The sequence below is a fragment of the Varroa jacobsoni genome, unplaced genomic scaffold (assembly GCF_002532875.2).
Source record: "Varroa jacobsoni isolate VJ856 unplaced genomic scaffold, vjacob_1.0 scaffold_1133, whole genome shotgun sequence".
Classification (NCBI taxonomy): domain Eukaryota; kingdom Metazoa; phylum Arthropoda; class Arachnida; order Mesostigmata; family Varroidae; genus Varroa; species Varroa jacobsoni.
This window is the reverse complement of record NW_019214035.1, coordinates 60558-88475: the sequence shown is the minus strand read 5'-3', so window position 1 is coordinate 88475 and position 27918 is coordinate 60558. Positions and strand designations below refer to the sequence as shown.

Here is a 27918-nt window from a genome sequence, read left to right as displayed (position 1 = left end):
GTCTGTCTCTGCCCGGATTCGAACCTCGATTACAACATGTCTTTGAGCTTAGCGAGCCAATACGTTATACACTAACTACGCTATCACGGGAACTAATACTAAACTAGTGCAACTGTTTTCATCTAGTGAATTTCTGAGTGATGGTTTCACCTAATGATGGGCTAGTCTCATGTTGAAACGTGCTCTAGGATTCTGGTTGATGTATGCTCATTTTATTTAGAAGTAATTGAGCAGTGAGAATATCCATAGAGGATATAGCACTGGTTCACTTCCGTGGCCAGCAGATTACAAATTTCTCAGACCGATCAGAAAACAATGTCGATTGCCCTTTTTTCAAAATATCCTACAAATCGTATCCAGTTCACTTCAGACTTTTAGGCTTCTATGGCGTAACGCTTTCTGCCTTAGAACCGATTGCATTAGCAATGGCCTACTTACGCGCCTTTTAGCGAACAGCAACGTCTTCGTTACACGTAGAGAGTTACGTGCTTGTCTGCTATAGGGTTACGCAAGGTTATCTAAGCCCGAATCCAGAAATTCGGGCACAAACACACACACACACACACGGCCTGTTTCACGCTGAAAAACCCAGTCGTATGAAGTAGTATTTAACAGCTCTAGTAACGGATGTAAAACACGAAAAGCATATCCGGCAATAAATTGATTCCACCTTCGTGGACTTTGTTAAGAAAGCTTCTGCTAGCTTAACGTTGTCGTGCTGACGGAATATATGAACGTTCTTAGCTAAGATCAGACTTAAACAACTCTATATTGCAAGATATAGCATCCATACAAGAACTGTTTGTTTGTTTATTTAATTCATACATAGCTGTTTTACATTAATCTAAGTAATTTCTTCTTTGCACTGCTCCAGCACTTCGTTTCCACAAAATCGTCACAGATGTCGCATCTCATGCGGCGGCCATCTTATTCTTACTAGAGTACATCTGCCGGTCGAATCGTATCATCTATAATGTCTACAAGATATTTGTCAGGCCCGCTGAAGTCCAATTAACTATAAAAGGCGTATTTTCGCTAGCAAGCGTTAGAACGTTCATGGCGATGCGGTTAAAGAAGACGCACGCTATAGATGTCGCTCGATGTTTCTGTTTGACGCGTCATGCCTCCATACGCTCGACCAGCCTTGAATGTTCTAACTGTAATGTTTAGACTTTCATTGACGTGAGCTTGTTTTTTATGTTGCCAAGTATTCTGTTAGAAATTTCAATGTCTTTTACGTTTCGAATATTTACTTTCGGAGCGGCCCAAAATGTACGTAAGCATAAAAAAGTAATGAATTTTTGTCATGCATTTAACTTCACCTTCATTCACTGCCCGATCAGCGCATGCTCGCCGATCGTATATGGTAAAAAAGAACGGTTGATCTGCATGATTGCGAATCAGGGGAAAATACTAATATGAAAACGCAGAATCTATCTCAGTCTGCAACGCGCGAAATTCAATTCCGATTAGACCTGGCTGGTACAACTATGAACATACGTGCGTCTTGGTACTCCAGTCATGACGCGATCATAAGGAGCAAACCGAGATTTACTACTCCTTTCTGCTATTTTCGGGAAACCGTTTCGCTACGGAACCGTTTTGGGAGAGTATTACCTCTATGCGTATGAGCTCAGACATTTAATTCTCTTTGATGCGAGTATGTTATGTTAGAATATTTGCGTGTGAAGAGTCCCTCACGTGCCGATAGCTAAAAGCGAACACTCACACACATTATCATTATTTTTATCAGTGAAACTTTGTCGACGATCAAGCTCAGCTCAGCCCGACGGCACAATTTCGTGTTCTGTCTGTACGTGCATCGTCTGTCGACATTGCACGTGACGACGACCGGTGAAGTAGTCTTTGTGAGGCCCGGCCGGATCCGGCTGCTTACTTCGTCTCAACAGTATCGTCCTGCTTCTAAAAAGAGAAGCGATGCGAGCTGCTGTTGTTGTGGGAAGCAAACGAGTCAACCCAGATCAAGTCATAGGCAGCGCAGCTTGAACAATACGCGAATAGAATCGTGAACGACTTGCATCGTATACATGCGATCCCTGGAGCGGACACGGTTTAGGCATTATGAAGTTTCCTGAGGCTTGAAGTACCTACTTGGACCATCCATGGAAAATGGACGTTAGTTAACATAATATTGTAATGAAAAATAGAGCGCATGCGGCACTAGCTACTTAGAAACGTGCTAAGTAAATGTTAGGCACCCGTTGGGCTGCGATGTTGTGTGATTTTTGTCTTTTGGTCATTCTAAGTATCGGGATTTAGGCGCTGACTTAATAAGTAGATGAGGAAAGTGACACTATCACTAGCGGTATTACAGGCTGATCTGTGGTTTCTAGTAAATCGGCAACTAAGTTACAAAGAACAAATATCAGGATAGATGATTTCGAAACAAGTGAGGCTTTCAGCTGCCATCTTGATTTTTTCTTCAATTGGGTAACAGTTTTTAAACTTAGAAACGGTCTTCAAGTTTACAAGTTAATACCAATATGTTTTAATATCGGATCAAAATGAAATCCTTTGGAGTATTGATGGAGCGCACATTTTTTCAACTTGGAGAAGATTGAACAATTTGAATTGCCCACGACTAAGTTTTAGAATGTTGAATAATAAGTTTAATTATATTATCATGCGAAAATGAGTAAACGCGTTCCTTTGGGGGATTCCAATAAGGGGTTTATTTTAGAAACACTTCTACGGAATTGCCATTAACGGCATATATATCGGCATATTATTATTGGAGTCTTCGTTAAATGAACTATTTTATCGTTGAAAGGATAAATTCGGTCTGTTTTTGTTTCCGGTGGCTATAAAATCGAATTTGAATCTGCTGAAGATTTCAAATAAGGCTTTCTTTGTCGTATTTTTGCTCATGCCATACAGTAACCTTCGAGTTACCCTGTACTATGAATAATTACGGCATTTGTGCACGATATGTAAGTAATAATAATAATTCATTCGGCCAAGTTACAAAGTTGTTTCATTGACTTCAGAATTTCATTAAGATAGTCAATAGCTGTGACAGTGACTTCGTATAACAGTCATATTGCAACAATTCAGGCTTGACCCATTTCTCGATTTGCAATAATTAAGTCTAACTATATACGTTACATCTTGTTACTCACTCTGTTTCTTTTTTGTGTTCTTCTAAAACCGCTCTTAGAAAAAGGAATACTACGGGGGCGAATGTCTGGACGATGTCGATGTTGATCTCTGTATCGGCGGTGTCGTGGGGGTCGGCGGTAGCGGAGGTGCCGGCGGCGGAGTTCTCATTCCACTCGACCATTCTTTGCCCCCTTCGCGTAACGCCACTCTTGCCCGGCTGTATCATTCCGCCAACCACGTACTGAGCCATGGGGGACACCACCCGACTTCAGCCGACTCACCCGATAAGGTAAGGAACGTGGACGGATACGAAAGTGGAACTGACACAAGCCTACATAGTCTTTCAGTAACATGAATCTTGTAGTCATTGGTCTTTTGGTACACATTTCGAAAAATATTACTCAACAGATCAAAAGTACTTACGCTACGCATGAGTATATTCATAAAGTTAGTTAAGTGAGAAATTAACGTACCTTGTCACAGAGACCCCGCGCATATATAATATGCGTAAGACTTCAAAGAGAACAAAAATTTGGCTAGGAGAAAAAGTTGTATCTTGCTTCACTTTACACACTTATGGAGCAAGTGGCGTTACGATTGGATGAAATAGAAAAAAAAAATTAAATAGATGCAGGTAAACTGAGAAGCGGACTTCTCTTTTTTAACATAAAAATGCTTTGTAAATAGTTATGTACTTTCGCAGTAAACAGAAATTTGTGGCATGAATGGTCAAAGAGTATTTTTTTTTCAACCACGAGCTTCCAGTAAGTCATCAAACAAACGCCATTGAAATAGCAAGAGCTTTATAGAAGCAGGCTGAGTTAAGTACTCGCAGAAAACCTTTGCAAAGATGATTTCTCAGGGGTTGAAGAAGAGGGCAATTGGCCAAACATTTAAACCCTTTGTTTTACTGTTAGATAGGGGTAATGTTTTCGTATTGTCCTTGTCTGAAATACTCAAGCTGAACCATCAGGTCAATCTGTTAGTATCCATATAGCAGGCAAGCAATACCCTCTTCGCCACGTTGATTATCAATCGTAACAAAATATTCCGATGGCCTACTTGATACCGGACATATTCTTAATAAAAACCTTGCATCATAACTGATCAAAGCTACTAATGTGCCACCCTCATGCATGTACCACAAGTTTCGCGAATTTCGAACAGCCTTTTATCACGTAAATATTCTAATTCGGATCGTTTGGTACAATAATGCCGCGTACAATCGATTCATACAGCCTGTGACATTACTACAGCTGGTTTATCTAATGATCGATTGTGTTAGCAAGGACTGATGGATAGGTACAGAAAGAAGCCTGGGAAGTTGACATAAATTTAATTAGACATGACATAAATTAAGTTTTGCAGCGGCCGTTTTAACATATGAACGGTCCAAAATGGTCCGTACTGACGGTCCTCGATCTATCGACTGTCGAGAACCTAAGCGTTCCTCTGAGCGGCACTCTGAGCGACTTATATCGTGGTAAACTATAACCCGCCAATATCTTGTCCCTGTTGGAAGAGGGCACCGTTAATGTTTCCGTGGTCTCTAGTCTATGATAAACGACAAGATTACCATAAAAATGATAACGACAGCACGAATGCTAAATATATGGTATAACCAAGATGATCTGGGGTATGTGAAAGTGTTCTACGTGAATAAATTACTCGTGAGTCTAGCTGCCAAGGCTAAGTGACCAACATGTGGAGCCCTGTTCTTCTAGCCCAAACGTATTTTCTCCTTGACCAGCATGAAAGCTTAACTATAATAAGGCTGCACAAGGTAATGCTGAAAAGCAGGGCCAAGAGAAAGACCGAAATTAGATTTCCTCGAAAGTATTCCTCTCTATACCTGCTTAGCTTGATGCTTTGCCTGCCTGACCAATATCAATAATTGGTTTCAGCTCGGCTTAGGATTCGAGTAGAACATATCAAACGATGAGGCAAAAATACTGCGACCCTAAGACTGTCTCTTGCGATTCTGTGGATCAAGCTTAGCTAAAAGCGTGCCAGCCATCTTCTTCTCATTCAGCTTTCGACCGACTCGATAATTCACAGCACATGGGTCTGTGTGGAATACTTGCCCTCCGGAACCCCCAACTCTGTGCTGTTGCGAGGATTGGCCGTCTTCCCATCCCATCCCATTCCTGGCGATTTCGTCCCTTACTCGCATTGACAAAGATCTACTTCGGAACTCTGCGGGACCCCCCGAAATAATGGCGATATAGGGCAGGACGTTAACTTTTCCCTCTCGTCGAGTTTGCATTTTGCCCTATTATCATCATGGCCACGAGAGCTTTGTGGGGTAACGTAATTGGATTTTTACAGTAGGCAATCATCATCGTTCTTGTTTATGCTTGCACCGGATGTTTATGCTTGGGGAAGCCAACGTCTTAGAGGGATTCCTCCGCCGGGGCTAAAACGCACTGCGCCCACCCTTTCCATTCTTTTATCTATACCTATTGCGGCAAGCCCACGGTATTTGCGGACTCTAGCGGTTCTTCCTGTAGCTATTAACTTTAACCTAAATATACGAACAACACGAGCAATATCGCCGGCATAATGACGCCCTTGCCACCACCGCAACGATACACCCCCTAAGCCATCGAACGAGTAGTGAACCAGAAGTTCGCCTACCATCGGCCGAATCTTCCGACCTTCGCAGAAGACGATTCGTTTGTAGGTGTAATTGAACAGCCGACGCTTGTTTTGGCCGTATTTGTAGCCTTGGAAGTCCAGTCAACTGCTCAGTGATGGATCAAGCTGCCAGTTACCGGACTGTTACTATGTGTAGGAGAACGGTAAAATCGAATTGAATAAAGAACCAGAACCACAGACAACGGAGAGCATAGGCAGCTAGAGCGCATGCAGTCATAGATATTGGCATAAAGAAAGTTAGGTTATCTGTGGTCTATCGTTGCGTACCACTGCTGACGACACTACTGAGTATTATTATACCGATGAGTTTAAGAGATAAGGTTGCCTACATCATGTAAATGGATGGCAAGATGTGCGCAGGTTATACCAGAACTTCCTCTTGAGTACGATGCAATGTTGATACTTTGCAAGCAACGGCAATGTACGTGGCGTCTTTTTATTCAGTCTGCATCTTCTCTGTATTTAAGTGTGTGTGTCTGCGTGTATAAGGCAGGAGGATGCTTTGGTACAGCTGCTGTTTGCGCAATTCGATTTTGTTCGCTATATTTTATTAGTCAAGCTTGTGGTGGCGAAACCAATCGGCCTATAGTTACTCATTTAGAACTCAATCCTCTCCGTAAAGTCGGTCCATCACTATTTTTAATTTAGTAGCATTGGTCCGCTAAGCTTTTCCGACACATAGAATAAAACTATATCAGTATTTGCCTAAATTTATCACAAAATTTATTTTAAATTGACTTTCGTATTGCTTCGAAACGCACGTGTGATTTTTGAATGGGTCAATTTTTGCTTGTCATATAATTATTATGCGTAGTACAAAAGCGTAAACAACGTTATTAAGGGTTTGACACGAAACACCGTCCAAGGTTTGGACCGTGTGTTACAGGTAGGTGGTACATTCAAGTCTAAATAAAGGTATGAAAAAAAGGCGCGAAAATTTGAAATAATCTCAAAGGTGTCAGGAAAAAACAGTAAAAGCTTTATTGCAATACCGTGAAAGGCAAGCTTTTATACTCTAATCCAACTCAGTGTTATCAGTATCTTAATTGAAATGGCGTTTTACTTCTGCATAAGTTAATCACATGTCTCAGTGTTAATAGAATATGTATTAACGAAATTGTTGATCTGTGTGCTGCACAGCTCTTGTATCGGAAGTTTGAATACGCTAAAGAAGTGATATTTAGCGAGCATTTTTTTCATTTCATACTAAGTTATGAGCTTGCTTGTTTGGAACTAATTGTATTGACACCTACCCTGTATCGATTCCCATAGTGCCCGGGTAAAAATAATCAACCCAAGATTTTTCGATGGCTAAAATTGTGATAACCACGTAATAATATGTGGCCTCTGAAAAAAATTGACACGCAGTTCTATTTATTTATTTGTTATATATATTTATATATAAAAAATTGAAAAAATACCTGTATCAGTAGTATATTTAGTGCTGATGAACTAGCCGAAACATAGTACAGCTGGGACTATATTTAGTGAAACTACTCTGTACTTATATGCTACTCAAAGGATAGCATTGAACTCGGTAGAACGTTGTCTACAAGCCGTTAGAACCATCATTGGTTTATGGTTTGCATTGAAAGCTAGTGTATTATCATATTCAACTCTGCTTGTCTTTAAGCCCTATCTTTACCTGCAAATATCGTATTTTTTGCATCTTCGTCGATGAGTCGAAGTTACATTTTGCTTCCGTTAATAGAAAAGTAAGCCATCGAAAGCTGGTTATGATCTCAGTCCAATCATTCATTCAGACAGTTCAGTATCTTCAACTCGGTATCGTCCGGTATCAGACTAATGCGCTATTTCCACAGCGTAACTTTAACAGGCTACCTGTATTTATCATTTTCATGAAAGACTTTTTGAGATGACTAGGGCTACAATTGATGGAGCACAATTAATTAATTTTCACCAAATAAGGAATAATGTCACTAAACACGTACCATTCCAGTTAACTTACGAACGTAACATCAGATCTCAAATATACGCTATAAGCTAAACAGTTTATGGTTTTAGGTCTAGACACACTCCTTAAAAACTATGCTTTATCGAATCCATCTGGAAAGCATATATGTCATCGTCTCATAATCAGCGTCTGCAAAACGCATCATCTGTGACTATTCCTCCGAACGAAGCTGTCGTCCCATCTTACTCGACAAATGGCCATGTGTAGCACTTCGACCCAAGAGGCATCACTCAAATTAAAAGAAATCATAGACAGAGCAGAACGTGCTGGTTTAGAGTCAAGTGGTAAGGATGGATCTTTTTGGGGGGAAAGACGAGTGGATTTAGGGAATCCACAAGTCCGGAAGCGCTTGAGGGGCCGCGACATTATAGTCCCCGGGGGCATCTTTGCCGCTGGGGAGTAGCTTCCCTACTTTTTCGGGCAGCCGTTCCGCATCTTAAAGTACTCACTACGCTTATGTCTCGACCAGTCAAGCACGACTGTATGTCATTCTAGACCAGCGTTCTTCTTATCAGGAAATGGGCAGGTGTTTACCCCGTCTGCATGCTTATGGCCGTAAGCTGGCACTTCGAGTCCTTGAACCCGGTAAAGTAGAAGGTCAAATGTTAAGCTAACACATGAATGGGGCAAGACAGGGCAAAAATGGAGGCAGCGAAATAAAAGTGGAATATTCATTTATCAGAGTTGTATTCGCAGGCGTGTGGCTTCCAGATCATCTGACACGTCATTTCCCCCCGCCTGCACATGGAAACATGCGGCTTACGTATGCTATACTGTCACCTGGAGCTTTTTGCCGTTAACAGCCGCTGCCGTGACCTGAAGGAGAGACAGATACACGACTAGTAGTAAGTAGGTGGCGACGTCGGGTAATGTGCAGAGTTCTTTTGTATTCCATTTTGGAACAATGTTTCAGCGTTGCTGGTGTGCGCGTCTGTTGCTTGGTTCAGTGTTGCACTAAGCCATCCATGTCGTGATTTCAGACCGCTTGCTTTGTCTGTCTGGGTTATGGCACGAGCAGTTGCTACAGTAGAGGGCAATCACAGTTAGCGCCACTGATACTCGGCGACGGCGGCGGCGGCAAGGACACCAACCGCAGCGATGTCTGCTGCGATAGGATGGTAAAACGCCAAAGACGCTATTAATAGCAAGTGCTCAACTGCGTATGCTAGTTCAACCGCTGACTCTTCCTGGTCCTGCTGTTGGGCCTTCTGCTATTGACTGGCGCCGTAGCAACAGTCAGCCATCGCGACTACAAGTGTCTACGACGAACAGCAACAAAGCAGTTATCCAGGCATAACAAAAAAGTAAAACAGCCGTAGCGTCTTTTGGATGGTATCGTTGTAGTGGTCATGATGGTATTCCCTGTACTTCCTGCTGCCTCAATTACCCAGTTCGCTTTTCATAGTTATTTAACGGTGATAGAGCGCACTGCAGTTTCGCTACGGCGGATGTGCCTTAGGAAGAGTGAGCGAGGGCACGCCTATACCTTTCTGAGGGTGTCCTATTTCGCGTGCATATATGGCACTGTGGCCTGAGTGCGCATATGTATACCGAGATATCCAAACTTAGCAACCTAGAATGTAGCTTCCGTGTTTTAGACAGTACAGTCTTGAGGCAGACTTACGTTCGACATTCAAACTCAGGCGCCAAGGCAGCCAAATATGTCGAGCCATCGCTTTCGTGCGATTTGTTCGGATAGAACGAATAAGGATAATTCCGATGCACGGACGTGTGGTTGGACTCCATTGCAAGTGGGGTAATTGTACTGTGGCGGAGATACAGAGAAGGAAGGTCTTTATTTATCCAGATGAACAACGTGGTCACACGATGGTTCGCATGCGTCTAATGCATAGAAAAATACGTACAGCCGCGTGAAGGCACCGCACCGGCTTTGCTTGAAGCTATCATCACGCTGCCTCAATAGAAGAAAACAAGACGGGATTGTCTTCTAACGGAGCATCCATGACAGATACGTGACGTCAAACGCCAAGTCACGCAGCCGCTAATGGACCCTTGAAAAGGCCAATGAAAGCGCGGAGAGAGGGTAGGGCCCCAATGAGATGAAAATTGCTTTAGGAAGGGGAGTCTGCTAAAACATAGAGGAAGATGCATGTATAAAGGGCTCATAGGCCCGAACGAATTGAGCTCCTAACGACATTCGTAACAGCAAAGGATCTACGATCCTCAACCAAATCTGTCTCAGGGCGGGGTAAAAATATTTCATCTCAACAGGATGTTCCAGATCGGCACCCTGTTAATGTAAAGAGGTACAGCAGCTAAATTCAACTGCTATTGTTAAGTTTAGCTGGGTGTATCTATCATTAGAGGTGATTACCTTAAAAGAGAGTCTGAAAGGAGAAATTTTAGATCTTATTGTGTTCCCTACAAAAGAATGGGTGTAACAATAGGTCGTTTGAGAGACAGTTTCGTGCGACATCAATTAAACTAGTGTCAATTCTAAATAATAAACGAAGAAATGCGTTACATTTTTTTTCACGTAGAGCTGGCTGTGTATCTAAATTAAGTTATACATATAACACCCAAATCTAAAGCACACGGAGCTTACAGCCCTTTATAGGTTCTAGATGTATTCGATGAATGTCTATGTGCCCGCAGCCTTACAACAGTGATAACACTGGGCAATTTCAACGGAGTCGAGCCCGCTGCTTAATAAATAAATGAACTTCAATTAATACAGCCTTCGTGGGTATTTTTCAACGATAGACCTGTGATTCACAACTGCTTTATTCGGTGCCACCGATTATGCGGTAGACACCCCTGACACCGTCTTTTGCCTTTAGTCGTTACGCACAGATTTCCATTAGCTAGACGCTCCAAAGAAATTCTGAAGTCTTTCACAGTGAATTAATTGAGTGGGGCGTCAGGTACCGCCACCACTGGTGCTATGGTTAGTTGCCAACATTGTCTACGCACGCGGGTTCGTTATAGTAATTATTTTAAGGCTGAGGGGAATTTTTACGCTCCCAGCAGTTGCTTGAAACTTGCCGATAGTTGGAAGTTTGCTGGCCTCGCGGACCACCATCGACTACGCGTGACATCCACGACGGCAGTCTGACGAGCGTCCGGGTGAAATTCGAAGTTAAATCAAAACGAATCTAGAACGATTAGTTGCGTTTTGTAGTATCTCATATAAGAATCAATAGAAGTTGAGCAGTGGTCAATGTGGACGAGTTAACAGGCGAAGAGGGCACTTTTGGACAAAATCTAATGCTAAAAGTCCATCGATATTTGATGAAATTCGTAAGTGTCCCAAAGTTTGAATGGTGAGAAAAAGTTCCAAGAACGACACGAAACAAAAACGTTGCACTCCCTGAGAACCTAAACACTCGGCACTTTGACTCGTTTCTATTTCTGGAACAGCTGTCCCATATTGGCGTACCACATTAATGTATCTAATGGACTACAATGAACTTTTGTAGGCCCGCTATATTGAGTCATATGACTAAAACGCGGCTTTGGCTTTTATGGAGATTTGATTATCATTACGTGAGTATTCTAGTACGTGACGTGAAGTTTATACGGGTTACATCTTTGTCCATAGCCAAGTGTGGAACCAGCTCGCCAATTAAGAATATGTTGGAGTAAAGACGATAGCTAGCTTCTTCCATGAGCAAATAACACCCCGAACCGTTATGCTTTCTATTATAGGTCGTATTCTCCGTAAGCACAGGTGTTAATAAATCAGTTCTCTCCTGCTTAGTAGAGCTTTGTCTTATCAGTGGCCGATGAAGCCCGTACCCGATGAAGCACAGAATGACGCCTGAGGATGGATCCGCTGCACTCGCATTCAGAACGAAGATACCGAGCTTTACGTTAACGTACTCCAGTTCTCATCCAAGCATAATGGGCACAGATAGCATAGATGACGAAAGCAATTTCCTGACATGTACATACGAGTAATTAGCAAATACAATGGCTTGAACAAATGTAAGTGTTGACTCGTTTTCGTTATCAGCGAAATAATGGTCGAACCCGTCGTGTTTTCGTGTTCAACATCGCACGCGATCAATTCCAGTTCAAACGTTCCGCGCATTTGATGGTGTATACGTTCGCCTCGATTATCTATGATGCCTAACCTCGGAGTGCGGTCGTATACAACCCATGGTTGAAATTAGTGTTTCTTTGACATGTATGCCTTTATTAAACCTTATATAAATGAGCTATAAAAAGGATATTGCTACTTTTGTGTTTCACTAATATGTCAATCAATTTACGTCTGTTTCTTCTAATATTTTGCATTTTTCCTATTCATTCAGTTAAACTGTTGTCCTTAGACTGGCTCATTCACACAACAGAACTATAATTCGTCTTCATACTTCATTCATACAAAACGATCGAACTCAGCTGGTATTCAACAGTTACTAATATTTTGAATATAGGTAAGTTGTAAGAGTACAATGTGATTTATAATCTCTATCTGCTGGGTCCTGATTGGTGTTTTGGACTTAAGAAAAGGTACCCGCTGCATGAGCATATGCTACGTTGACGCTGGTCCGTACAGACGCTCACGCAGATGTAAACGTATCGGTTCCGTTCCACCGACGCTATACTCGGCTGGTTCCCTTTTGCGACGACACGACTACTCCTTGTTTGTCCGGGGAATTTTTTGTTTAATCTTAGCACATTCGGTTATATTCGCATTGTGCGAACAAGTGATCCGTTAAAGTGAAGCGTTTTGCTTGCCCCCCACTAAGGGTCTAGGTGGGGTGGATTTGACTAGAGCATATTACTAATCTTCATTTGTTACTCAAAAGTTACGCAATTCATTTGAGGTACCTTACTTTACGATGGCTTTTCTCTCATCACCAACCAGTGTCTTCGACGTCGAACGTATGTCGCATAGGAGAGAATCTCGTACTTTGATACAAATCGCTGAAAACGCCGTCTGCGCCCACCGCGGAAACGAGATGGGGAGCATTGGATACGTGATATCGGCATTCTCATACCGGTTATTCAAAGTCGAAACTCACGCGCACGTATCGTAAATGCAAATAGCTCAGATGCTACAGGACATTTGTGGGGCGCCTTACCCGTGGTTGGAGCGAAACCAGTGGGACAGGTGATGCCACAAGGTGACCGCGCCAGCTGAATTTGTTTATGGCCAATGTTGCTGCCGCTAGGGTGTCACCACCCTATTCCTCTCTTGGTCTTTTTTTCACGGTGTGGGATATAGAGTTCGTACTTCCAGCTTTCAAAGGAAGCCTCAGGTTTGCGGAATGCATCCGGTAACCGGGTGACGGTGCTATTGTCACTATACCGCTGCAGTGATCGGATTCTTTAGGAAATAGGGGTACGCAAGCACCTCAAGACTTAGGTTAGATTAGTTTTTCTTCCCTATGTAATCCCTACCCCTCGCACGCTCGCAGGTTTCTTTCACTTGGTTACAACTGGCTCGATTTTTCTGTGCTCACAGCAACAACAGCAGGAGCTAAACTGTCATAGCAGCTCTTGTAAATCTGTCTTGCGTACACTATTTGCCGTGTGCTGTAGGTTTTAAGCAGCGTGCGTTTTGCTGTACTCTTCCCCACGGGATTGGCCCTTTCCTACGGAAGCGTGCCATTACTCTAGCGTGGCACCGGGGCCTTTGGTGCTAATGTCCACAAGCTGGTGAGTCACATGCGCCCGATTTAGCGGTAGTAGTCAAGTGGTGAAGCTGGAAGACAGGCAACGTCAAGCGACGATTTAACGACGAAACGTAAACTAAGCAAAATGAAATGAGGCGAAAAAAGCTAAGCCACTGGGTAATAGGCGAAGACGCAAGGCGAGCAGGTTAACTGTACCAGTCCGCGAAAGACCTGAACGCCTAGTAGCAGTGACAGCCAAAAGCTACATTACAACCAGGACAAAGCAGCAAGGCAAACCGGGGCCAGTAACAGCACGGGAAAAAGCAGAAAAAGACTAGACGAAGATAAGGACAGCGCAGGCTAAAATAGTGAGAGGAATACCAGGGCCTGTTGTTGAGCTAAGCGACGATTCCTGAGCTTGAGGGAGCTCTGAAGTGTATTGTACTTCGTGTGTGTGGTACGTGCCGTAGATCCGACGGCTAAACCTGTTGTAGGTGAAGACATTTAGGGATCGCGGAATACTGAGTGCCGAGTATCGAACAGCATTACTGGATCTAGTAACATAGCTGCCGTTGTACTGCATCATTAACTCATTCGATCAATTAGGGCACCAATGGTTCGCGCGATTGGCTTGGAGAGGCAAAGCAAAACGAGAGCGCAACCTTGCATGATCCGGTAAGGGTACCGGAAAAGTAAAGATACAATAACAATATCGAAGGAGTAGTAGAAAGGCTTAACAAGAAGCTGCTGTAGAAGGTGCAACTACCCGACGATGGCAGGCAAAAACGGCACGATTGGACTGCCAAATGAGGAGTCGACGAGGCTGGCTTGCTTTGACGACAGTTGTGCGTACATTAATGTAATCGTTTTCAGAGGTTGTGATCGGTGTAGCTTATCAGATGCGTCGCGCGCGATCTGTTTGGCTGTATCTTGCAGAAGTTTACTATTGCAGGCTCCATAGGCGCCGCCAGAGGGGTGGACATCAGGTTCTTTGTGGAAGGCCACAGAAAATCTACCACCGAACATGTGAGAATAGCCTGACTTAGCAGGAACAGGCGCATGACACTCACGATTGGTCAAAGAGAAAAGGACACAAATAGGAAAGAAGGAAGGGCCACAACCGAGAAATCGCTAGCAAAAAACCTACCAGGGGCGCGTGCCCTGTCCTCACAGTAGCCCGCTTTGCGCTACGCGTTGTTGTAGCTGGACGGATCGAAGTGGCACCGATTCACATACTTTCTCGTAAACTCACCTCTACACACGACTGTTGCAGATGCACGGAATTAAGGCAGAAATCATTACCCATTTACTCAAGACGACATAACAGAGACAGCAGAATCGAAATCCATCCAGCTAGTGGACGAGAAGAAATGCTATCATACAGCAGCATATTAGCGTGACTGACGCAAATATTTCACACAAAAGATGTAAAGAGCGAAAGACAGTGTCTAGTTACCTTTCCCCCTTAAAAGTTGACAACAAAGTCGCTCTCAAATTTCGTGCAAATAGAACACTCTGAAGTAACAAAACGGCCCGCAAAACTTTTCCGAGGTCATGTAATATTCTATATGATTATTGCTCTCGATATACCGAGGAAAGCGAACATCGGCGAGAACATACCAAGAAAACTTTACCTTCATACCGATAGTCAATATAATCGTGGAGCGTACAGTGACGTCTTAGGGGTCCTCAAGAACCGATCAGTGCGTTGAGTTACCGTCGACAGTCATCCTGTCCCTTAGATCGAGCGACGAGAATGACGCTTTGCGAATATGACTCGTGTAGTAGCAATGGTAATAATAGTCCCGAGTTAATGGGTAACGGCGCTATCAGTAGTAGCAGAAGCAACTGCGGAAGCATCGTGAAGTCCGACGACGAAGCCTTCAACAGGTCTTGTGGCCGAAGGAGCTACAGCAACTTCATTACCAGCCGGTGCTTTTTGTTCTTCTAGTCCAAGTAGCGATATAGCGTTAGTAGTTGGCATGGGAGCTGAGGAATCTGTTCTCACCGTGCCCGTAACTCCGGCCGAGGCAGTGGTCCTATCGCGGAGCGGCACTGTCAGGAGGTCCCGCTGGGTAATATGTATTTAAGCCAAATTTAGCTAGATAATTGTTTGCCAGGCAAATAACTAAACAAGCGAGTGGATTATACGATGCATAGTAAACGCTTGTTCGAGGCATATAATATTCTGATGATGGTGATAAACAATAGTAGAGATAAATGCGCAACTAGCGACTTATCGGTGAATATAGTAAATAGGTAAGCTAAGAGCGCAGTAGGAACATTCAACTATCCTGCGACGTATATTTTATCACTATGTCTGCACTCGCTACAAATTGAAACGCAATTGTGTCCTACAGGAAAGGAACGAGTATTCGGATCAAGGCTGATGCTCTTCGTTGAATATATAATTAATCGTGCACACGTACCGTCTCCAGCGAATCCGCTGATATTAAGTTGCAGTTACGATGAAATTGTATAACTGGTCGACTCTACTAATCGCTATTCCGACGGGGGTAGCGACTGAATTATTAAGCTCAGCTCATGGCCAAGCGATTAAGTTGCGTAGCACACAACTCCAACATCGATTGTTGAATCTTTGGCCACCCCAGGGGTTGGGACTTTAACTACCTGTGATTTCTGCACGTACATATAAAGCGGCCAAGCTCTGTAGTAATCATAGGTAGTTAAAGGAAGATTTGTGAAAAGCGAACCTAAAAGAAACAATCAGTTTTGCGTTCGATGTCCCAAAGGATTCGTAGACACTGCCTTTTTCCGTAAATGCTATGGACATCATTCTCGTAGTGTCATTTCCTTCATGGCCGGTAGCCTTCCATCTGAGTTTCTCATTTCGGTCTCCCTATCTAAGGTGTTCTATTGGTAGATCCTCCTGCCATTGTCACTAGCCGAGTCAAACAGCGATGCTGCCAAGACACGTCACCTTCCCCCTGCGGCGTATTTGTCCATCAACGATAAGGCCTACTCGTTTCGTTGACTGTACTTTTGGTTGCCTTTATTGCCCATCCAATTCCATCAAGCGATTTGCCCCAGCCCAAGTAACCAGTAGTCTCATAAACAAAACGCGATGAGGGGCGAAAATCGAAGACTAATTGTTTACTCGTAGTTGGCACCTAAGCAGAACACCACCATTAGCGGTCACCGACTTGCAGTTCGTGAATAACGTAGTTTACTGTAGGAAAGTGATAATCTAAGTTCGACCTGATTAGCGAATTATCGTTTTCGTCAAATTTCATGAAGGCTCGGTTATTGGAAAATCAAAGGCCATTGTTGGTTAACGGAGATCATTCGTCATGTCCATTGTAAAAGGTGCCTTTGTTGTTTGTTTCTTTTTCATTTGATATATTGCTTCAGTATCCGATTTTTTCTACTGCAATAGAATACCGTGCTAAACCCGTAAATATGAATGAACAAAGTGCGCGGCCTCAGAGGCTGCATCGCGGCCCCAAAAAGGTGCGCGCAGGTCGACTCAGATCACTAGCGACAGCTAGCTAAAGACCGAGAGTAGTTGAATGATGATTCATTGTGTACAAAGAAGTGCATTATCGGATATATGGACCGAAGTATGGTTCTTCTCGTGTGGGTTCAAACTGAAAAAAGGTGCTTAATATTCCATCTATTTTAAACTGAAGACAAAATTAGTCGGACGAGTAAAAATAACACCAGTGACACACAGCCATGAAACATTATTTAAATTACACAAATATGACTCTGATTACTGATTATCCCTTTACTTGGGACGCTCCAACAACTGAATCGCTCGCTTAGTCGACCGACTAGTTATCTCTCATTTTTTGATGGTTTATTGTTTTTTTTTTTTAAATTTATTTTTTATTTATTCTTCCCCTTTAGAAAACCACATATAAAACTGCGATCATTTATGGTCTTCTTAAGTATAGACGTATTCTCACCCGTTCTACAAAGATCACGGACAAACCGACCCAGTTCGGGCTTCGTAACTTTAGACTTTAGAAAGACGATCATAATCTTCTGTTGGTGCTTCTTTTTCCCGCAAGCCTTCCCTACGTGAGGCCCTTTTTCTACCAATACAGCTGACTCTATCTTCATCAAAAAGAAAGGTCGACAGAGTTACATTCAGCAGTCGTGAGTTCCGCGCAAACCAAATACATAAACACACGTTTCCGTTATCTCCGATCTTTCCAGTACTCAAGTCAGCCTTCTAGCCTCTCTATGAATCCTGTTCCTCCGACATTGTTATCTGCCATTGTTCTCTTTTAACCCTTTCCTCTTTCTTGTGGCATCCTGCATCATGTTACTATTGCTATTTTGTGCGCTACGTACAACAGGAGGGCAACCTCCGGCAGTGATGCTCCCGTTTGCCTTCGGCCCCTCCGCTCGGCCCCTGCCGGCAACGGTGATCTGCTCCACTTGCCCTTGTACTGTAGCGAAGTTTTTGTCTATATCTGCGTTTCACAATTTTTCTTCTTTTTTTTTCTTGAGCCTTAGGCCGACGGCCTGTTTGCCTTCCGCTGCTTGTCAACTTGCGTCCCGTCGTCTGACTCACATCCGCCTGCCGCTGCTGCAAAAGCAGCTGTTTTGTTCGTCGATTTGGGTATCTGCAATGGCCGGCGGCGGAACACATTTATATGGCGCGAACAGTCTCCGTCTATTTGTCATGAAAAATATAGTGACTGCAGCGGGGCACCCGCGGGCTCGCAAAGCACTTAAGCATTCAAATGAACAGAGAAAGAGAAAGCAGCGCTAGAAATTTAGCTGGTAGCAGACGATTAGCTAAAGACCATAGAACAAGTGTAAGCTTTACTGCATGGCCGGTTAGGCAGCATCACACCGCGTTGTTTGGACCCGATTAGAGTCCATGACTAAAAATCCTATAGCGAAAGTCAGCTTTAGCTACGACTGCTGTTCACCTGCATAGACGGATTCATTGTATTCGCGGACGACTGCTTTTTCCATCTGACCGGCGATGATTGTCGCGAAGGTTCAGCGCTTCGCGTTTCATCGCAAAGGCTCCTACTTCGGTAAAGCGTGGCTATCGCCGCCATCACAGATTAACAATGAACAAACAATTGATTGCATGTAACCAGGTATGAATGTCATTGTGCGTTGGAACGTGTACGATAGGGCGAGTGCTAGTACGGAGGCGAAGGCCGTGTTATTGCAATCATTGTATGCGGCCTACGGCGCTAAAAGAAGGGCGCTCATAGAGACTGCAGGTAGGCCTTGATTATCAAGAAGCGATTCGTCCTTTTCCATGTCGGTAAAAAGAATTCTGCTTTAGCACGTGCCCAGATGCTGGCTCTCCTGCATGTGTGACTCGATACCTGTATGCAATCGATAGCGGTGAGCGATGCCGCTAGACACACACGGCCCTATATTATTCGGTGCTGATGGAACATAGAGGCGGATGAAAGTTAGAAAAATTCAAGTTAGGTAGCCCGTCGGGCCGTACTGGCAAAAGCATTATATGTATATTTGTTGTGTATAGTTCGTATCCAGCTTAACGAAAGACATCCTTTGCTGGAACGAGTCATCAATCGCTGCTCACATGATTAATCGTCGTAAAAATAGGAAACGTTTTGTTGACGGTGCTACAATATGGCGGTATACAATTTCTGCATGTTAATATATTATACAGTAACTGTATCTAGAGTCAGCATTTTCCACCCTTCGTATGCTGAAGATGCCAGAGAAGGTTTAGCCGTGACTGTGTAATTGACTTACGAAATTGAAAGTATGACTGTACAAAGACAGCGTATTTTCTTTACTTATTCCTTCGGGTCATATTTGCCTCCTTAGCAGAAAAATCAGCACAATGCCGTATTATTATGAAACTTTTTTTTTGCTTTTTACGGGGCAGACCCTAATCGTCGACTACGAATTTTTCCAATGTGTCCTTGTGTAGTGCTAAAACACGTACTTTATATGGCATTTTACCGCGTGGTTTCGCATTGGCGTTGCGTGTATAGTTGTGTTCACGCATAAAATTACCTTTTTTTACATGCTTCAATGAATTTTTTCGGGAGAAAACATGCTTATGATAAACGTGCTGGAGATCTGGTTATGATAGCCAATAAACAATGTCTAACTACTCCTGAGTAGCATACCTATTGTAGTTAATCTATCAAATTTATAAGTGCCGTATAATAACATTATTATATAACGTATAATAACACCTCCGATGTCTACCACCAGACTTAGTATATTTGCTCCGTCGCTAGAAGTTCAGGGTGTAGAAGAATCGATTTTACTTTGTTTCACATTGCCGGCCTTGAGAAAATCTCTAATTGAAACCTGTTACTGTGCCTTGGTTCTGCTAAAATGTATATACATTGCGGTCATGTATTCGGTTATCATGCATATATATACAGCTTATGAATATGTTATAGATGTCTCTCTGTTTTTTTACGCATATAGGTATCTGAGATACAGGAGTTACCTACTCATTGTCGTAGCATTATTATAGTAGGTTCCGTTTTCGTCGACGACGTGTTTGATATCACCTTCTTACTGCAGGGCAGCTACCGACGTCATGGAGTTCCACTGGATTCGGTGCTTTTGGTAAAAAAATTAGAGCTATTCGACCAGGTACGCGCTAATCTGCTTGCTCTCGGTATCTGACTGCCCGTATGGTCACTAATATGATTGCATCTTTAAGCACATGCACTCTAAGGATGGCAGAAAAAACGTCACGTCTGTGTAGCTGTAAAGGCGTCTTTGATCGGAGATCCCTCTCTAGCGTACAAAGCTCATCCTTATGAGCACCGCGTCCAAACTATATATAGATTTATTACAACAGAGTATAGACATTTGTCGTACGTATACCTACTCTCGCCTGCCATTCATAAGTGGTGTCCTCCTGCCTGTTCGTCGACTTGTTGGTCAGTCCTTTAATACAATTATCTATCGGCATGTTAGAGATCATATCATGTTTTCGCGTTTTATATCTGGTGCAGCTGTTAGGTATCACTTCAAACACTAGATATTACTTTGAGCGTCAAGCGAAGTAAGTCTACGCCTGGATTCGAACTTAGACTGTTATGTGTCCTTAAGTTAAAAGGCAAACGCGTAGCAAAACCTGGTATTAGAATTATTGGACCTAGAATAACCGAGTTCACTTTGAGGTGGTAAGTTCGGTGATCTTCATTGGACGATTAGTAGTAACTGGGCAAAATAGATGGAAGGCTTGTTATATTGATATTTATTAATAGAGTTATTTTGTATACGGCTTGCTACTCTGATATCTTGTACTGGCAACCGGTTGAGCATCGCGTACTCCGTATATAGGTTCGCTAAACATTGTAGGGCTGCAGTAGGGACGGGGCAAAATTCAATTGCTTCGTTAACTTACGTACGATTGCTTCGTTACTTAGCACAAATCACTACATCATGCGCCTGTGTCTGCACCCGGGGCTTCTATCGGGGCTGCTAGCTATCACCACCCCCTGAAAAAGGTTAATCCATTTTTCCTGTTATCACAGTGTCATCACTGCACGTAACGGTTACGTCTACATTGTGTGACGCGTACCAAAGGGCATGCACAACATGGGGCGTGTCATAGAAATGCACCTAATTCACTAACGTATGATAATTGTGCTACGTCTATCATATTAGTGATAGACTTACTTGTGTGTCTATGATCTGTTGCCGAAGCAACACGGGCAAATCACGCACAAAGGTCGAATATCTTAATTTTCACAAATGTATGGCAAATTATACTCTATGCTCTTACGGCGATTTACTGTCTTACATTTTTATCTAATACTGTGTTGCCTCCGTATTTCTGTCGTTCGTAATAACTATTACTAAAAGAACTGTGTAAGGCTAGCAGACTAATGACAATGTCCTTTTATCAAACCCCTGCAGGAGTAGCTGAACGTGTCTTGTTCGAGGGTTTTATAGGAACTAAGGCTCAGGTGCATGAATATCACTGTACGCCATAGAGCCATTCAGATGCCATGTAATGAAACAAGAACTTCAGATGGCTGATCAAAGCATTGAGGAAAAGTTAAAAAGCAATAGTGAATACTTCGTAGCGCAGAACGAAGTCGTGGACGAACCGAAAATAAAAATAGCAACACACATTTTACAAGGGACATTGCTGCAGATTCCTTAAGCGGAGTTGGCGTCGCAAAGCATGCGTCTTTCACGTCTGGCTGAACGGTTTCTGTCGTGCTCTCAAATTCTACGAATTGTCTTCAGTTCGAATAAGGGAAGAAACATCTTCAGCTGTCCCCGTGTTTTGCAGCGACTTCCGTTTTGCAACTTAAGAGAAGCGAATGCCGATGGTGAGCAGAACAAGTTACAGACCATAAGGGACTGACGCACACAAGCTAACGCCAGAGGGTCGAAGCTAGAGGGAATCTATAGAAGACATCAAGTCAGAGAGGCTCTAGATCCAAACCGGTGAAGCAGGCAATCGGTTTTCTCCGTTCTCTTCAAAATACTCGTAGACACTGCTCAAACAATGTCGACATAGAGCTAGAAGATGATGTCTAGTTTGAGCGTAGCGCGTGCTCTACTGCCGGTACTGCTATATAAAAGTAGATACTTATGTATCTTTTCTGCGTGTGCTCACAGAAACACCTCTAGCGGGCATGTTCATTCAATTTTGATTGCGCCCGGTGTGGCGTTCAAACTGCAAATAAATGGTTTTAAGAAGAATTTCTTCACCTTATTGAATAAGCTCGTGATCGCCACCGCGAGTAAAACGATGCTGATTTATCCAGGCTTATTGATGTATCGCTAAAACACACCACAGAAAAAACTCTGGAGGTCCAGGATCATTAAGTGATTCATGAGTTTTTCCAATACAATTTAAGCGCTCAACCGAATTCCTATTACGGCTTTTCCGCAGGGCCTCATGGAAACCGTCGAAAATTGCTAGAGGACTTGTAACAGTGTATACAATCAATTTTAGGCGACCGAGGCAGTCTATAATATTGGCGGGGGCTTATCCGGCGTAAAGGCATTATACAATAAACGATTCTCGTCTATATTTGGAAGACCTTCTCTTATCCATTATGACGAATTTATAGTTCTGTTTTAGAAAGAACTAATTTTTCCTTGTGCCAAGAAATCCGGATTAACGTACGTCTGTTACAGTAAACATTGAGTGCTATCTTATTCTGAACACTTTGCACAATATCCTCAAGTAAGTAGCAGTAAACATCTTCGAGAGTGCTTCCCAAGTTCTCGCGGCTACTAGCTAAATCCGGCTTAAGAGTGTGACATCAAAAAATAAACGTGTAGAAAGCCATACGCAAGGGAATGGATGATCATTATTGAAAACACGTGCAAAAGAATTCCTGTCCAGGCTCTGTGTCTTTCACCGCCTTCAAGGGCCGAGGGTCCTAACGTCCGAAAGAGGACCTGGCATGGCAGACCGGAGAATAAAGTTAAGTTTCAGGCCAAAGCGAATGCATGTCACACTCAGCAGGGCTTTGAGACTAAAGGGTTATACGGGCTTTTTAAGTTTTGGATCGTTGAAAGGATCCTGACCTTGTCTTATGTCTTCCGGCCGTTTGCGATGCAACTGAACATTTGACTGCGGGCAACGACGAAATCTCGCTTTAGTTGGCGAAACTCTATGTTCAAAGCCATTAGAACTGCTACGTCAAAGACAAAGGTACGCTAAGCGGCGCTAGTCTTAGTTGACCGGTCAATAGAACCAGTGCTGCATCGCCGGTATTGTTACGATATTAAACTGTTTGTGGCCGAGATCGTTTGCCATTGCCACCGTCGGCATTTCTATCGTTAATATTAACGATATGGTTGTCGTTGGAAGGAAATGAAAGCGACGATAGATTTACGTTCATATATAACACATATGGAAACAGTTGCCCAGCTGTACGGATCATGGTATTGATGCTGTTACCCTATTGCACCGTAAATTTTTATAGCGACGGGGTGCTGGCATATTACGTTTGAAGCGTCACAAGCTGACGAGTCTCAATAATTATGTACTAAATATCGAACTAGTTCAACAGTGCTTGGTATTTATACGGTACAATTGGAAACAGAATATGTATAAAAACGTGTATTAGCAGGAACTATCAGCTAACTTATAGCTTACTTTCACCGCGAGCAGGTTACACAGTGACTTATCAAGATGACTACCATGTCGTCACAATAGTCATCGATTTCCAGCGCCTAGTAACAATTGTTCGGACATCCTGTGCATTCTGTGTTTATCTAATGTTTACCTGCGTACCGATGCATTAAAGTGCATAAGCACAGGCAGTTTACGGAGGTAGGTACACGTACTTTGCGTCCAGTGGGAATTTCAGAATAGGTGGTCCAGTGTTTGGTCGCTCTTGAGTTTCAGTCGTGTTGAAGTCCAATGCCGTTCAGAGAGAGAGCTAGCGTCCATAGACCATAGGCAAGGTCGAATCTGTCTGCTGCTTAGCATGGTTTTGTACCTACGTAAGCGACTAACCGAAAAGGGGCTGCGCGACCTGCTCCAATTGCGAAGATAAGGTTTGAAGCGAAAGTAGTTGAGAAGCTTCTCGAAGGACACGCGCGGGTAATTGCACTGGAATCTTTAATAATAATAATAATAATAATAAGAACGACGGAAGCGCTTCGGCTGTTGCTAAAGGTTAACGGCGATGCCTAACGACGTACCTTACGCGCGTTCTGTAGGGCGATACAAAGGCAATTAGCAACAACTCTACGCTCCAAACAGAGGTATATACGCAAACAAGCGCTCCAACGGGAGACCGGCAAGGCTAGATCCAAACCAAAGCGGGCATAACTAAACAGCTACTTTTCCTGGCTGTGGCAGACTATCTAAAGGAAGCAGGCGACAGCCGACACTAGCACGCATCCGTTGTTTACTTTTTTTCTGATAGAGCATACCGTCCCTCGGGAACCTTAAATTGCACCAGGGATACAACCAGACTGTCGTTTCAAACATCACCACTTCTTCGAGCCTCTTACCTTCTTTAAGATAGTATAGAGTGGCGCATCGAAGCGCCAACACTGACAAGCGGCGACTGTGGTACTTCTGCTGCGACCGCCGCCCCCCTCCCCTCAGACGTTGCTAGCAGTGTGCGGATAACTATCACGAAACTGTCATCTCGAAGTCTTGCTCAAAACTTAGTCTAGGACTGCAACCTCATTTTTGGCTACCTGATTAGCCAACCAGCGAAAAGGAGTGCTAGCCAGAGTGGTCAGCTGCACGACTGGGCTCAATGTGTGGGCGGGAACAAGTTGTGGAAGGCAAAAGCCATAACAACACGGACTCAGCCAAGAGCTATACGAAGTGCGCAGCAGAGTTACGCCAAGGTAACAACGATTGGAACAGCCTCTATACAAATAAGTGCCTGAAGTTGGACGGCGGACGGCTGAAGGACCGGAAGAAATAAGCGATTTCATGCTCCTACGTCCTCCCTCTCTATGGGGAAAAGCCAAAAAAGACAGCGTCTCCTAGTTCTCGTTTTAGGAATTCTTCAAGGGGAGGGCTGGTCATCAAAATATAGCAGGCTCCATTACTGGTGTGCCCCTTCAATACTCTTATCTTTTTACACATTTAGCTCTTAAGAGGAAGGGTCTCTCGAGACTGGCAGGTGGCGGGGAGGGTGACGCGGGAATTTTGGTACTTACATAGATATATAATGCTATATGGCTAATGCGACAAACGATGATTAGGCAACAGAACGCGTTGAAGAGGTATTTCTCCCAAAAAAGCAGATCTGCTATATGGCCTTAGCCAAGCGCTGGAACAGACGTATGATTTAAGACCGAATCATTATCCGGTGTTAAGATTCAACAGTCTTGGGGATGGCCTGCTTACGATAATAGTGAGTGACTACTTCTAGTCCCGATCCCTATTTGTCTTTCTGGATATACCTATGTTAAGTTCAGGTATAATCCTTAATTAACAGAATATTGTTTATGAAATACCTTTTTTACATGCCGGTGAGTTAGCATCGAATTGTTGGTGGTTCCAACAAACAACTATCTGATGGTATATCCACTGTTTCAAAACACATGGAAGCGTGACCTGTTGTTTTCAGGCGACAAGCCTATAACTAAGTAAATGTAATATATAATTAATGTAAATATATCGACGTATTAGTAATGCAGTGTTATATATATATACTTTGACAACTCGCGTTCTTGTCCAACTGAAACGGTAGGTTGACTCTGAGTATGGTATTTTTGCCGTTCGTTAAGCGTTATTTCAGACGAATTTTTTTCCAGCTCGAAAAGAACTGTGTGCCTACGTCTGGTTTCGAACCTGTGTCACCTCAGTAAATATTCCTAAGTTCAGTCGGCAAACACATAACCACTTCGCTATTGCGGAACTGAGGATAACTTTTTAGAACAGAACTCCATTCAATGCGCCAATGAATTCTGTCGGTCGCCTTTTTCTATTTTCGTCTGGGTTTCTCGCTGTGTAGTTAATGCTGGAAATTCGGGAATAGACGTGCACAACAAACAGATGTTTTCGAACACGGGTATGACACGGAATAACCATTTGTCATACCGTTTACATCTTGTTCGTAGCGATAATCTGTTACTTTATGCGTGGCTATAGACAAGTGTACGGAAATATTAATGTTTCACTTTAGCATTTGCCAAAACATAATAACAAAATAATATGCGCCACCTTCGGCAGAAACTGAAAATGCAGCACAAAGTTCATGTATATACACATACGTAGCAGTCTATTATCTCCTCTTATCACGCGTATCGCTGTTTATGGCTTTTATAAATATAAAGGACGTCCATTTGTACTTGTCGTCCTGTAAGCCCGCGAAGAATGTCGCAGCATTCTTTTGATAGAGAAAATTCTCAGCATTGCATAGTGCCACCGTTTACAATTGCCCCTCAGGTTTTGTTCTAGCCTAGGCCGTGCGATCGTCTGCGGTTATTACTGCACATATAATTTCTATGTATGCATAAATAACACTTAATGTCCGCCTCATGGACGGTATTGATGAGAGGGGCAGTGGCGAAAACGCAATCGGTACAGCGATATTGCTGAGCATCACAGCTGAGGACAACCCAAAAACCCACTGTCCCCCAGTGGTGATTTGTCTATGGGTACTACGGAATGGTAGTGGTTATTGTAAAGGTCGTAACTCCTCATACCTAGCTTCGTGTGACTTCTTGGGGTTGTTAGTCCACGGGGCATCACGCGAAAATAGGAGCGATTTACGAGTTTTTGGTTCGGCGCCAGGGCCTGATTTCTTTGTGGCCCCTTATGGTTATGGGCAGCGGAGTTATTCGTGGCAAACGATTGAGCACGCTTTATTTAACTTCGTCTATGTTGCAGTGTGAAGTGTTCCTTCTCTATGCTGACACAGCGGAACTTATTAGTTTGATAGATCCATTATTATGCCAAAATTCTGGACCATCGAAATGCCAACTGCACAGCTCATTCACGCATACTATAGACGCTCAATGGTAAGGGGAAAAAATGGTTTCCGAATAGAGCAAGCTGCCCCAAATGAAAAGATAGTAGTGTCTACAATTTATGGTATTTGCAAGCGCTGAAAAAGCCTTCGCCTGTTTGTTAAGAGGAACAGAGAAAGAGTTAAAGATAGTAACAGCTTTTCTTGGTCCGCCTCTTTATATAGCCTGTAATGAGATTTGCACCTTGAGACGGACGATAAACAACTCTAAGATCCTATACCGAATTCTCTTATAGAAGGGACGCTTGAAGTTAGCTATGGAAAGAATGGATACAGACTTCCAAGTGCCAATCTTGAAAATCTGAGGACCATACGGTGAAGTGAATTAATAACGGTGTAGTATAGCGACGAAATACCAGATCAGATATATTCACCATCGATCCTACTGAAGATCTTTGATAGTAAAGTAACAACGACTATCCAGCACAACACGAAGACACAGCTTCATCTGGTCCTTCTTGTTTGCGTTTATGGATACTTTTGTTAGTTACTTCATGATATCTGAGGGATATACTGGGTTAAATTGACAAAATTGACTAAAATTGGATTGAATGCTTCGGGCTTTACGCGCAATTGCGTCGTTAGGCAGAGTACTGGCCTCCCAAGCCGAAGGATTATGCCTACCTCAGATGCGTTCCTGAGATTTATACACGGACATATTATGTATGAATATGATTGCTTTTTCTTTTTGTATTATATTGAAAAATAGTCCTTACCATGCCACAGGGAGCATTATCTATTAAGGAGATAAGTCATATAAAAAAGAATTCAGGCTTTAGTAAACGATTTCTAATTCTTTCACAGCTTGCATACCAGCAAGTCCGCCTTGTTTAAGTGGACTTTAGTGACTCACCGAATCTGATCTCGTTCATCGTCGTTAACATTTCAATGGAAAAAAGCTTGCGTCGAATTTCACAACTGACTAATACCATGCTCACTACGACTAACCTAACCGCAGCACCTTCTGCCACAAATTCTGGGTTTCTCGACCAATTCTAACCAGAGAAATAACGAGCCCTAAAAAGTATCAAACTTTATTATTAAATCAGCGCCCGACCACACCACAAACTGCTCCCGCCACAGCCTCCTTTACCCTTGTATAATATAATGCGCGTCTCCGAATTGAATGACTGACGTATTGCGTTCCTTTTTGTCTGTA

The 27918-nt window shown here is 43.1% G+C and overlaps 1 protein-coding gene across 2 annotated transcripts in view; it reads left to right on the top strand.

Moving 5' to 3' along the window:
- Window positions 1-27918, top strand: part of dlg1 (MAGUK family member discs large 1) — a 118185-nt gene that overhangs the window by 30880 nt on the left and 59387 nt on the right. For both annotated transcript variants that reach the window (XM_086971160.1, XM_086971161.1), the window contains one exon: window positions 3179-3409. In XM_086971160.1, coding sequence (XP_086827286.1) covers window positions 3179-3409 — 231 coding nt within the window. The remainder of the gene's footprint in view (window positions 1-3178; window positions 3410-27918) is intronic.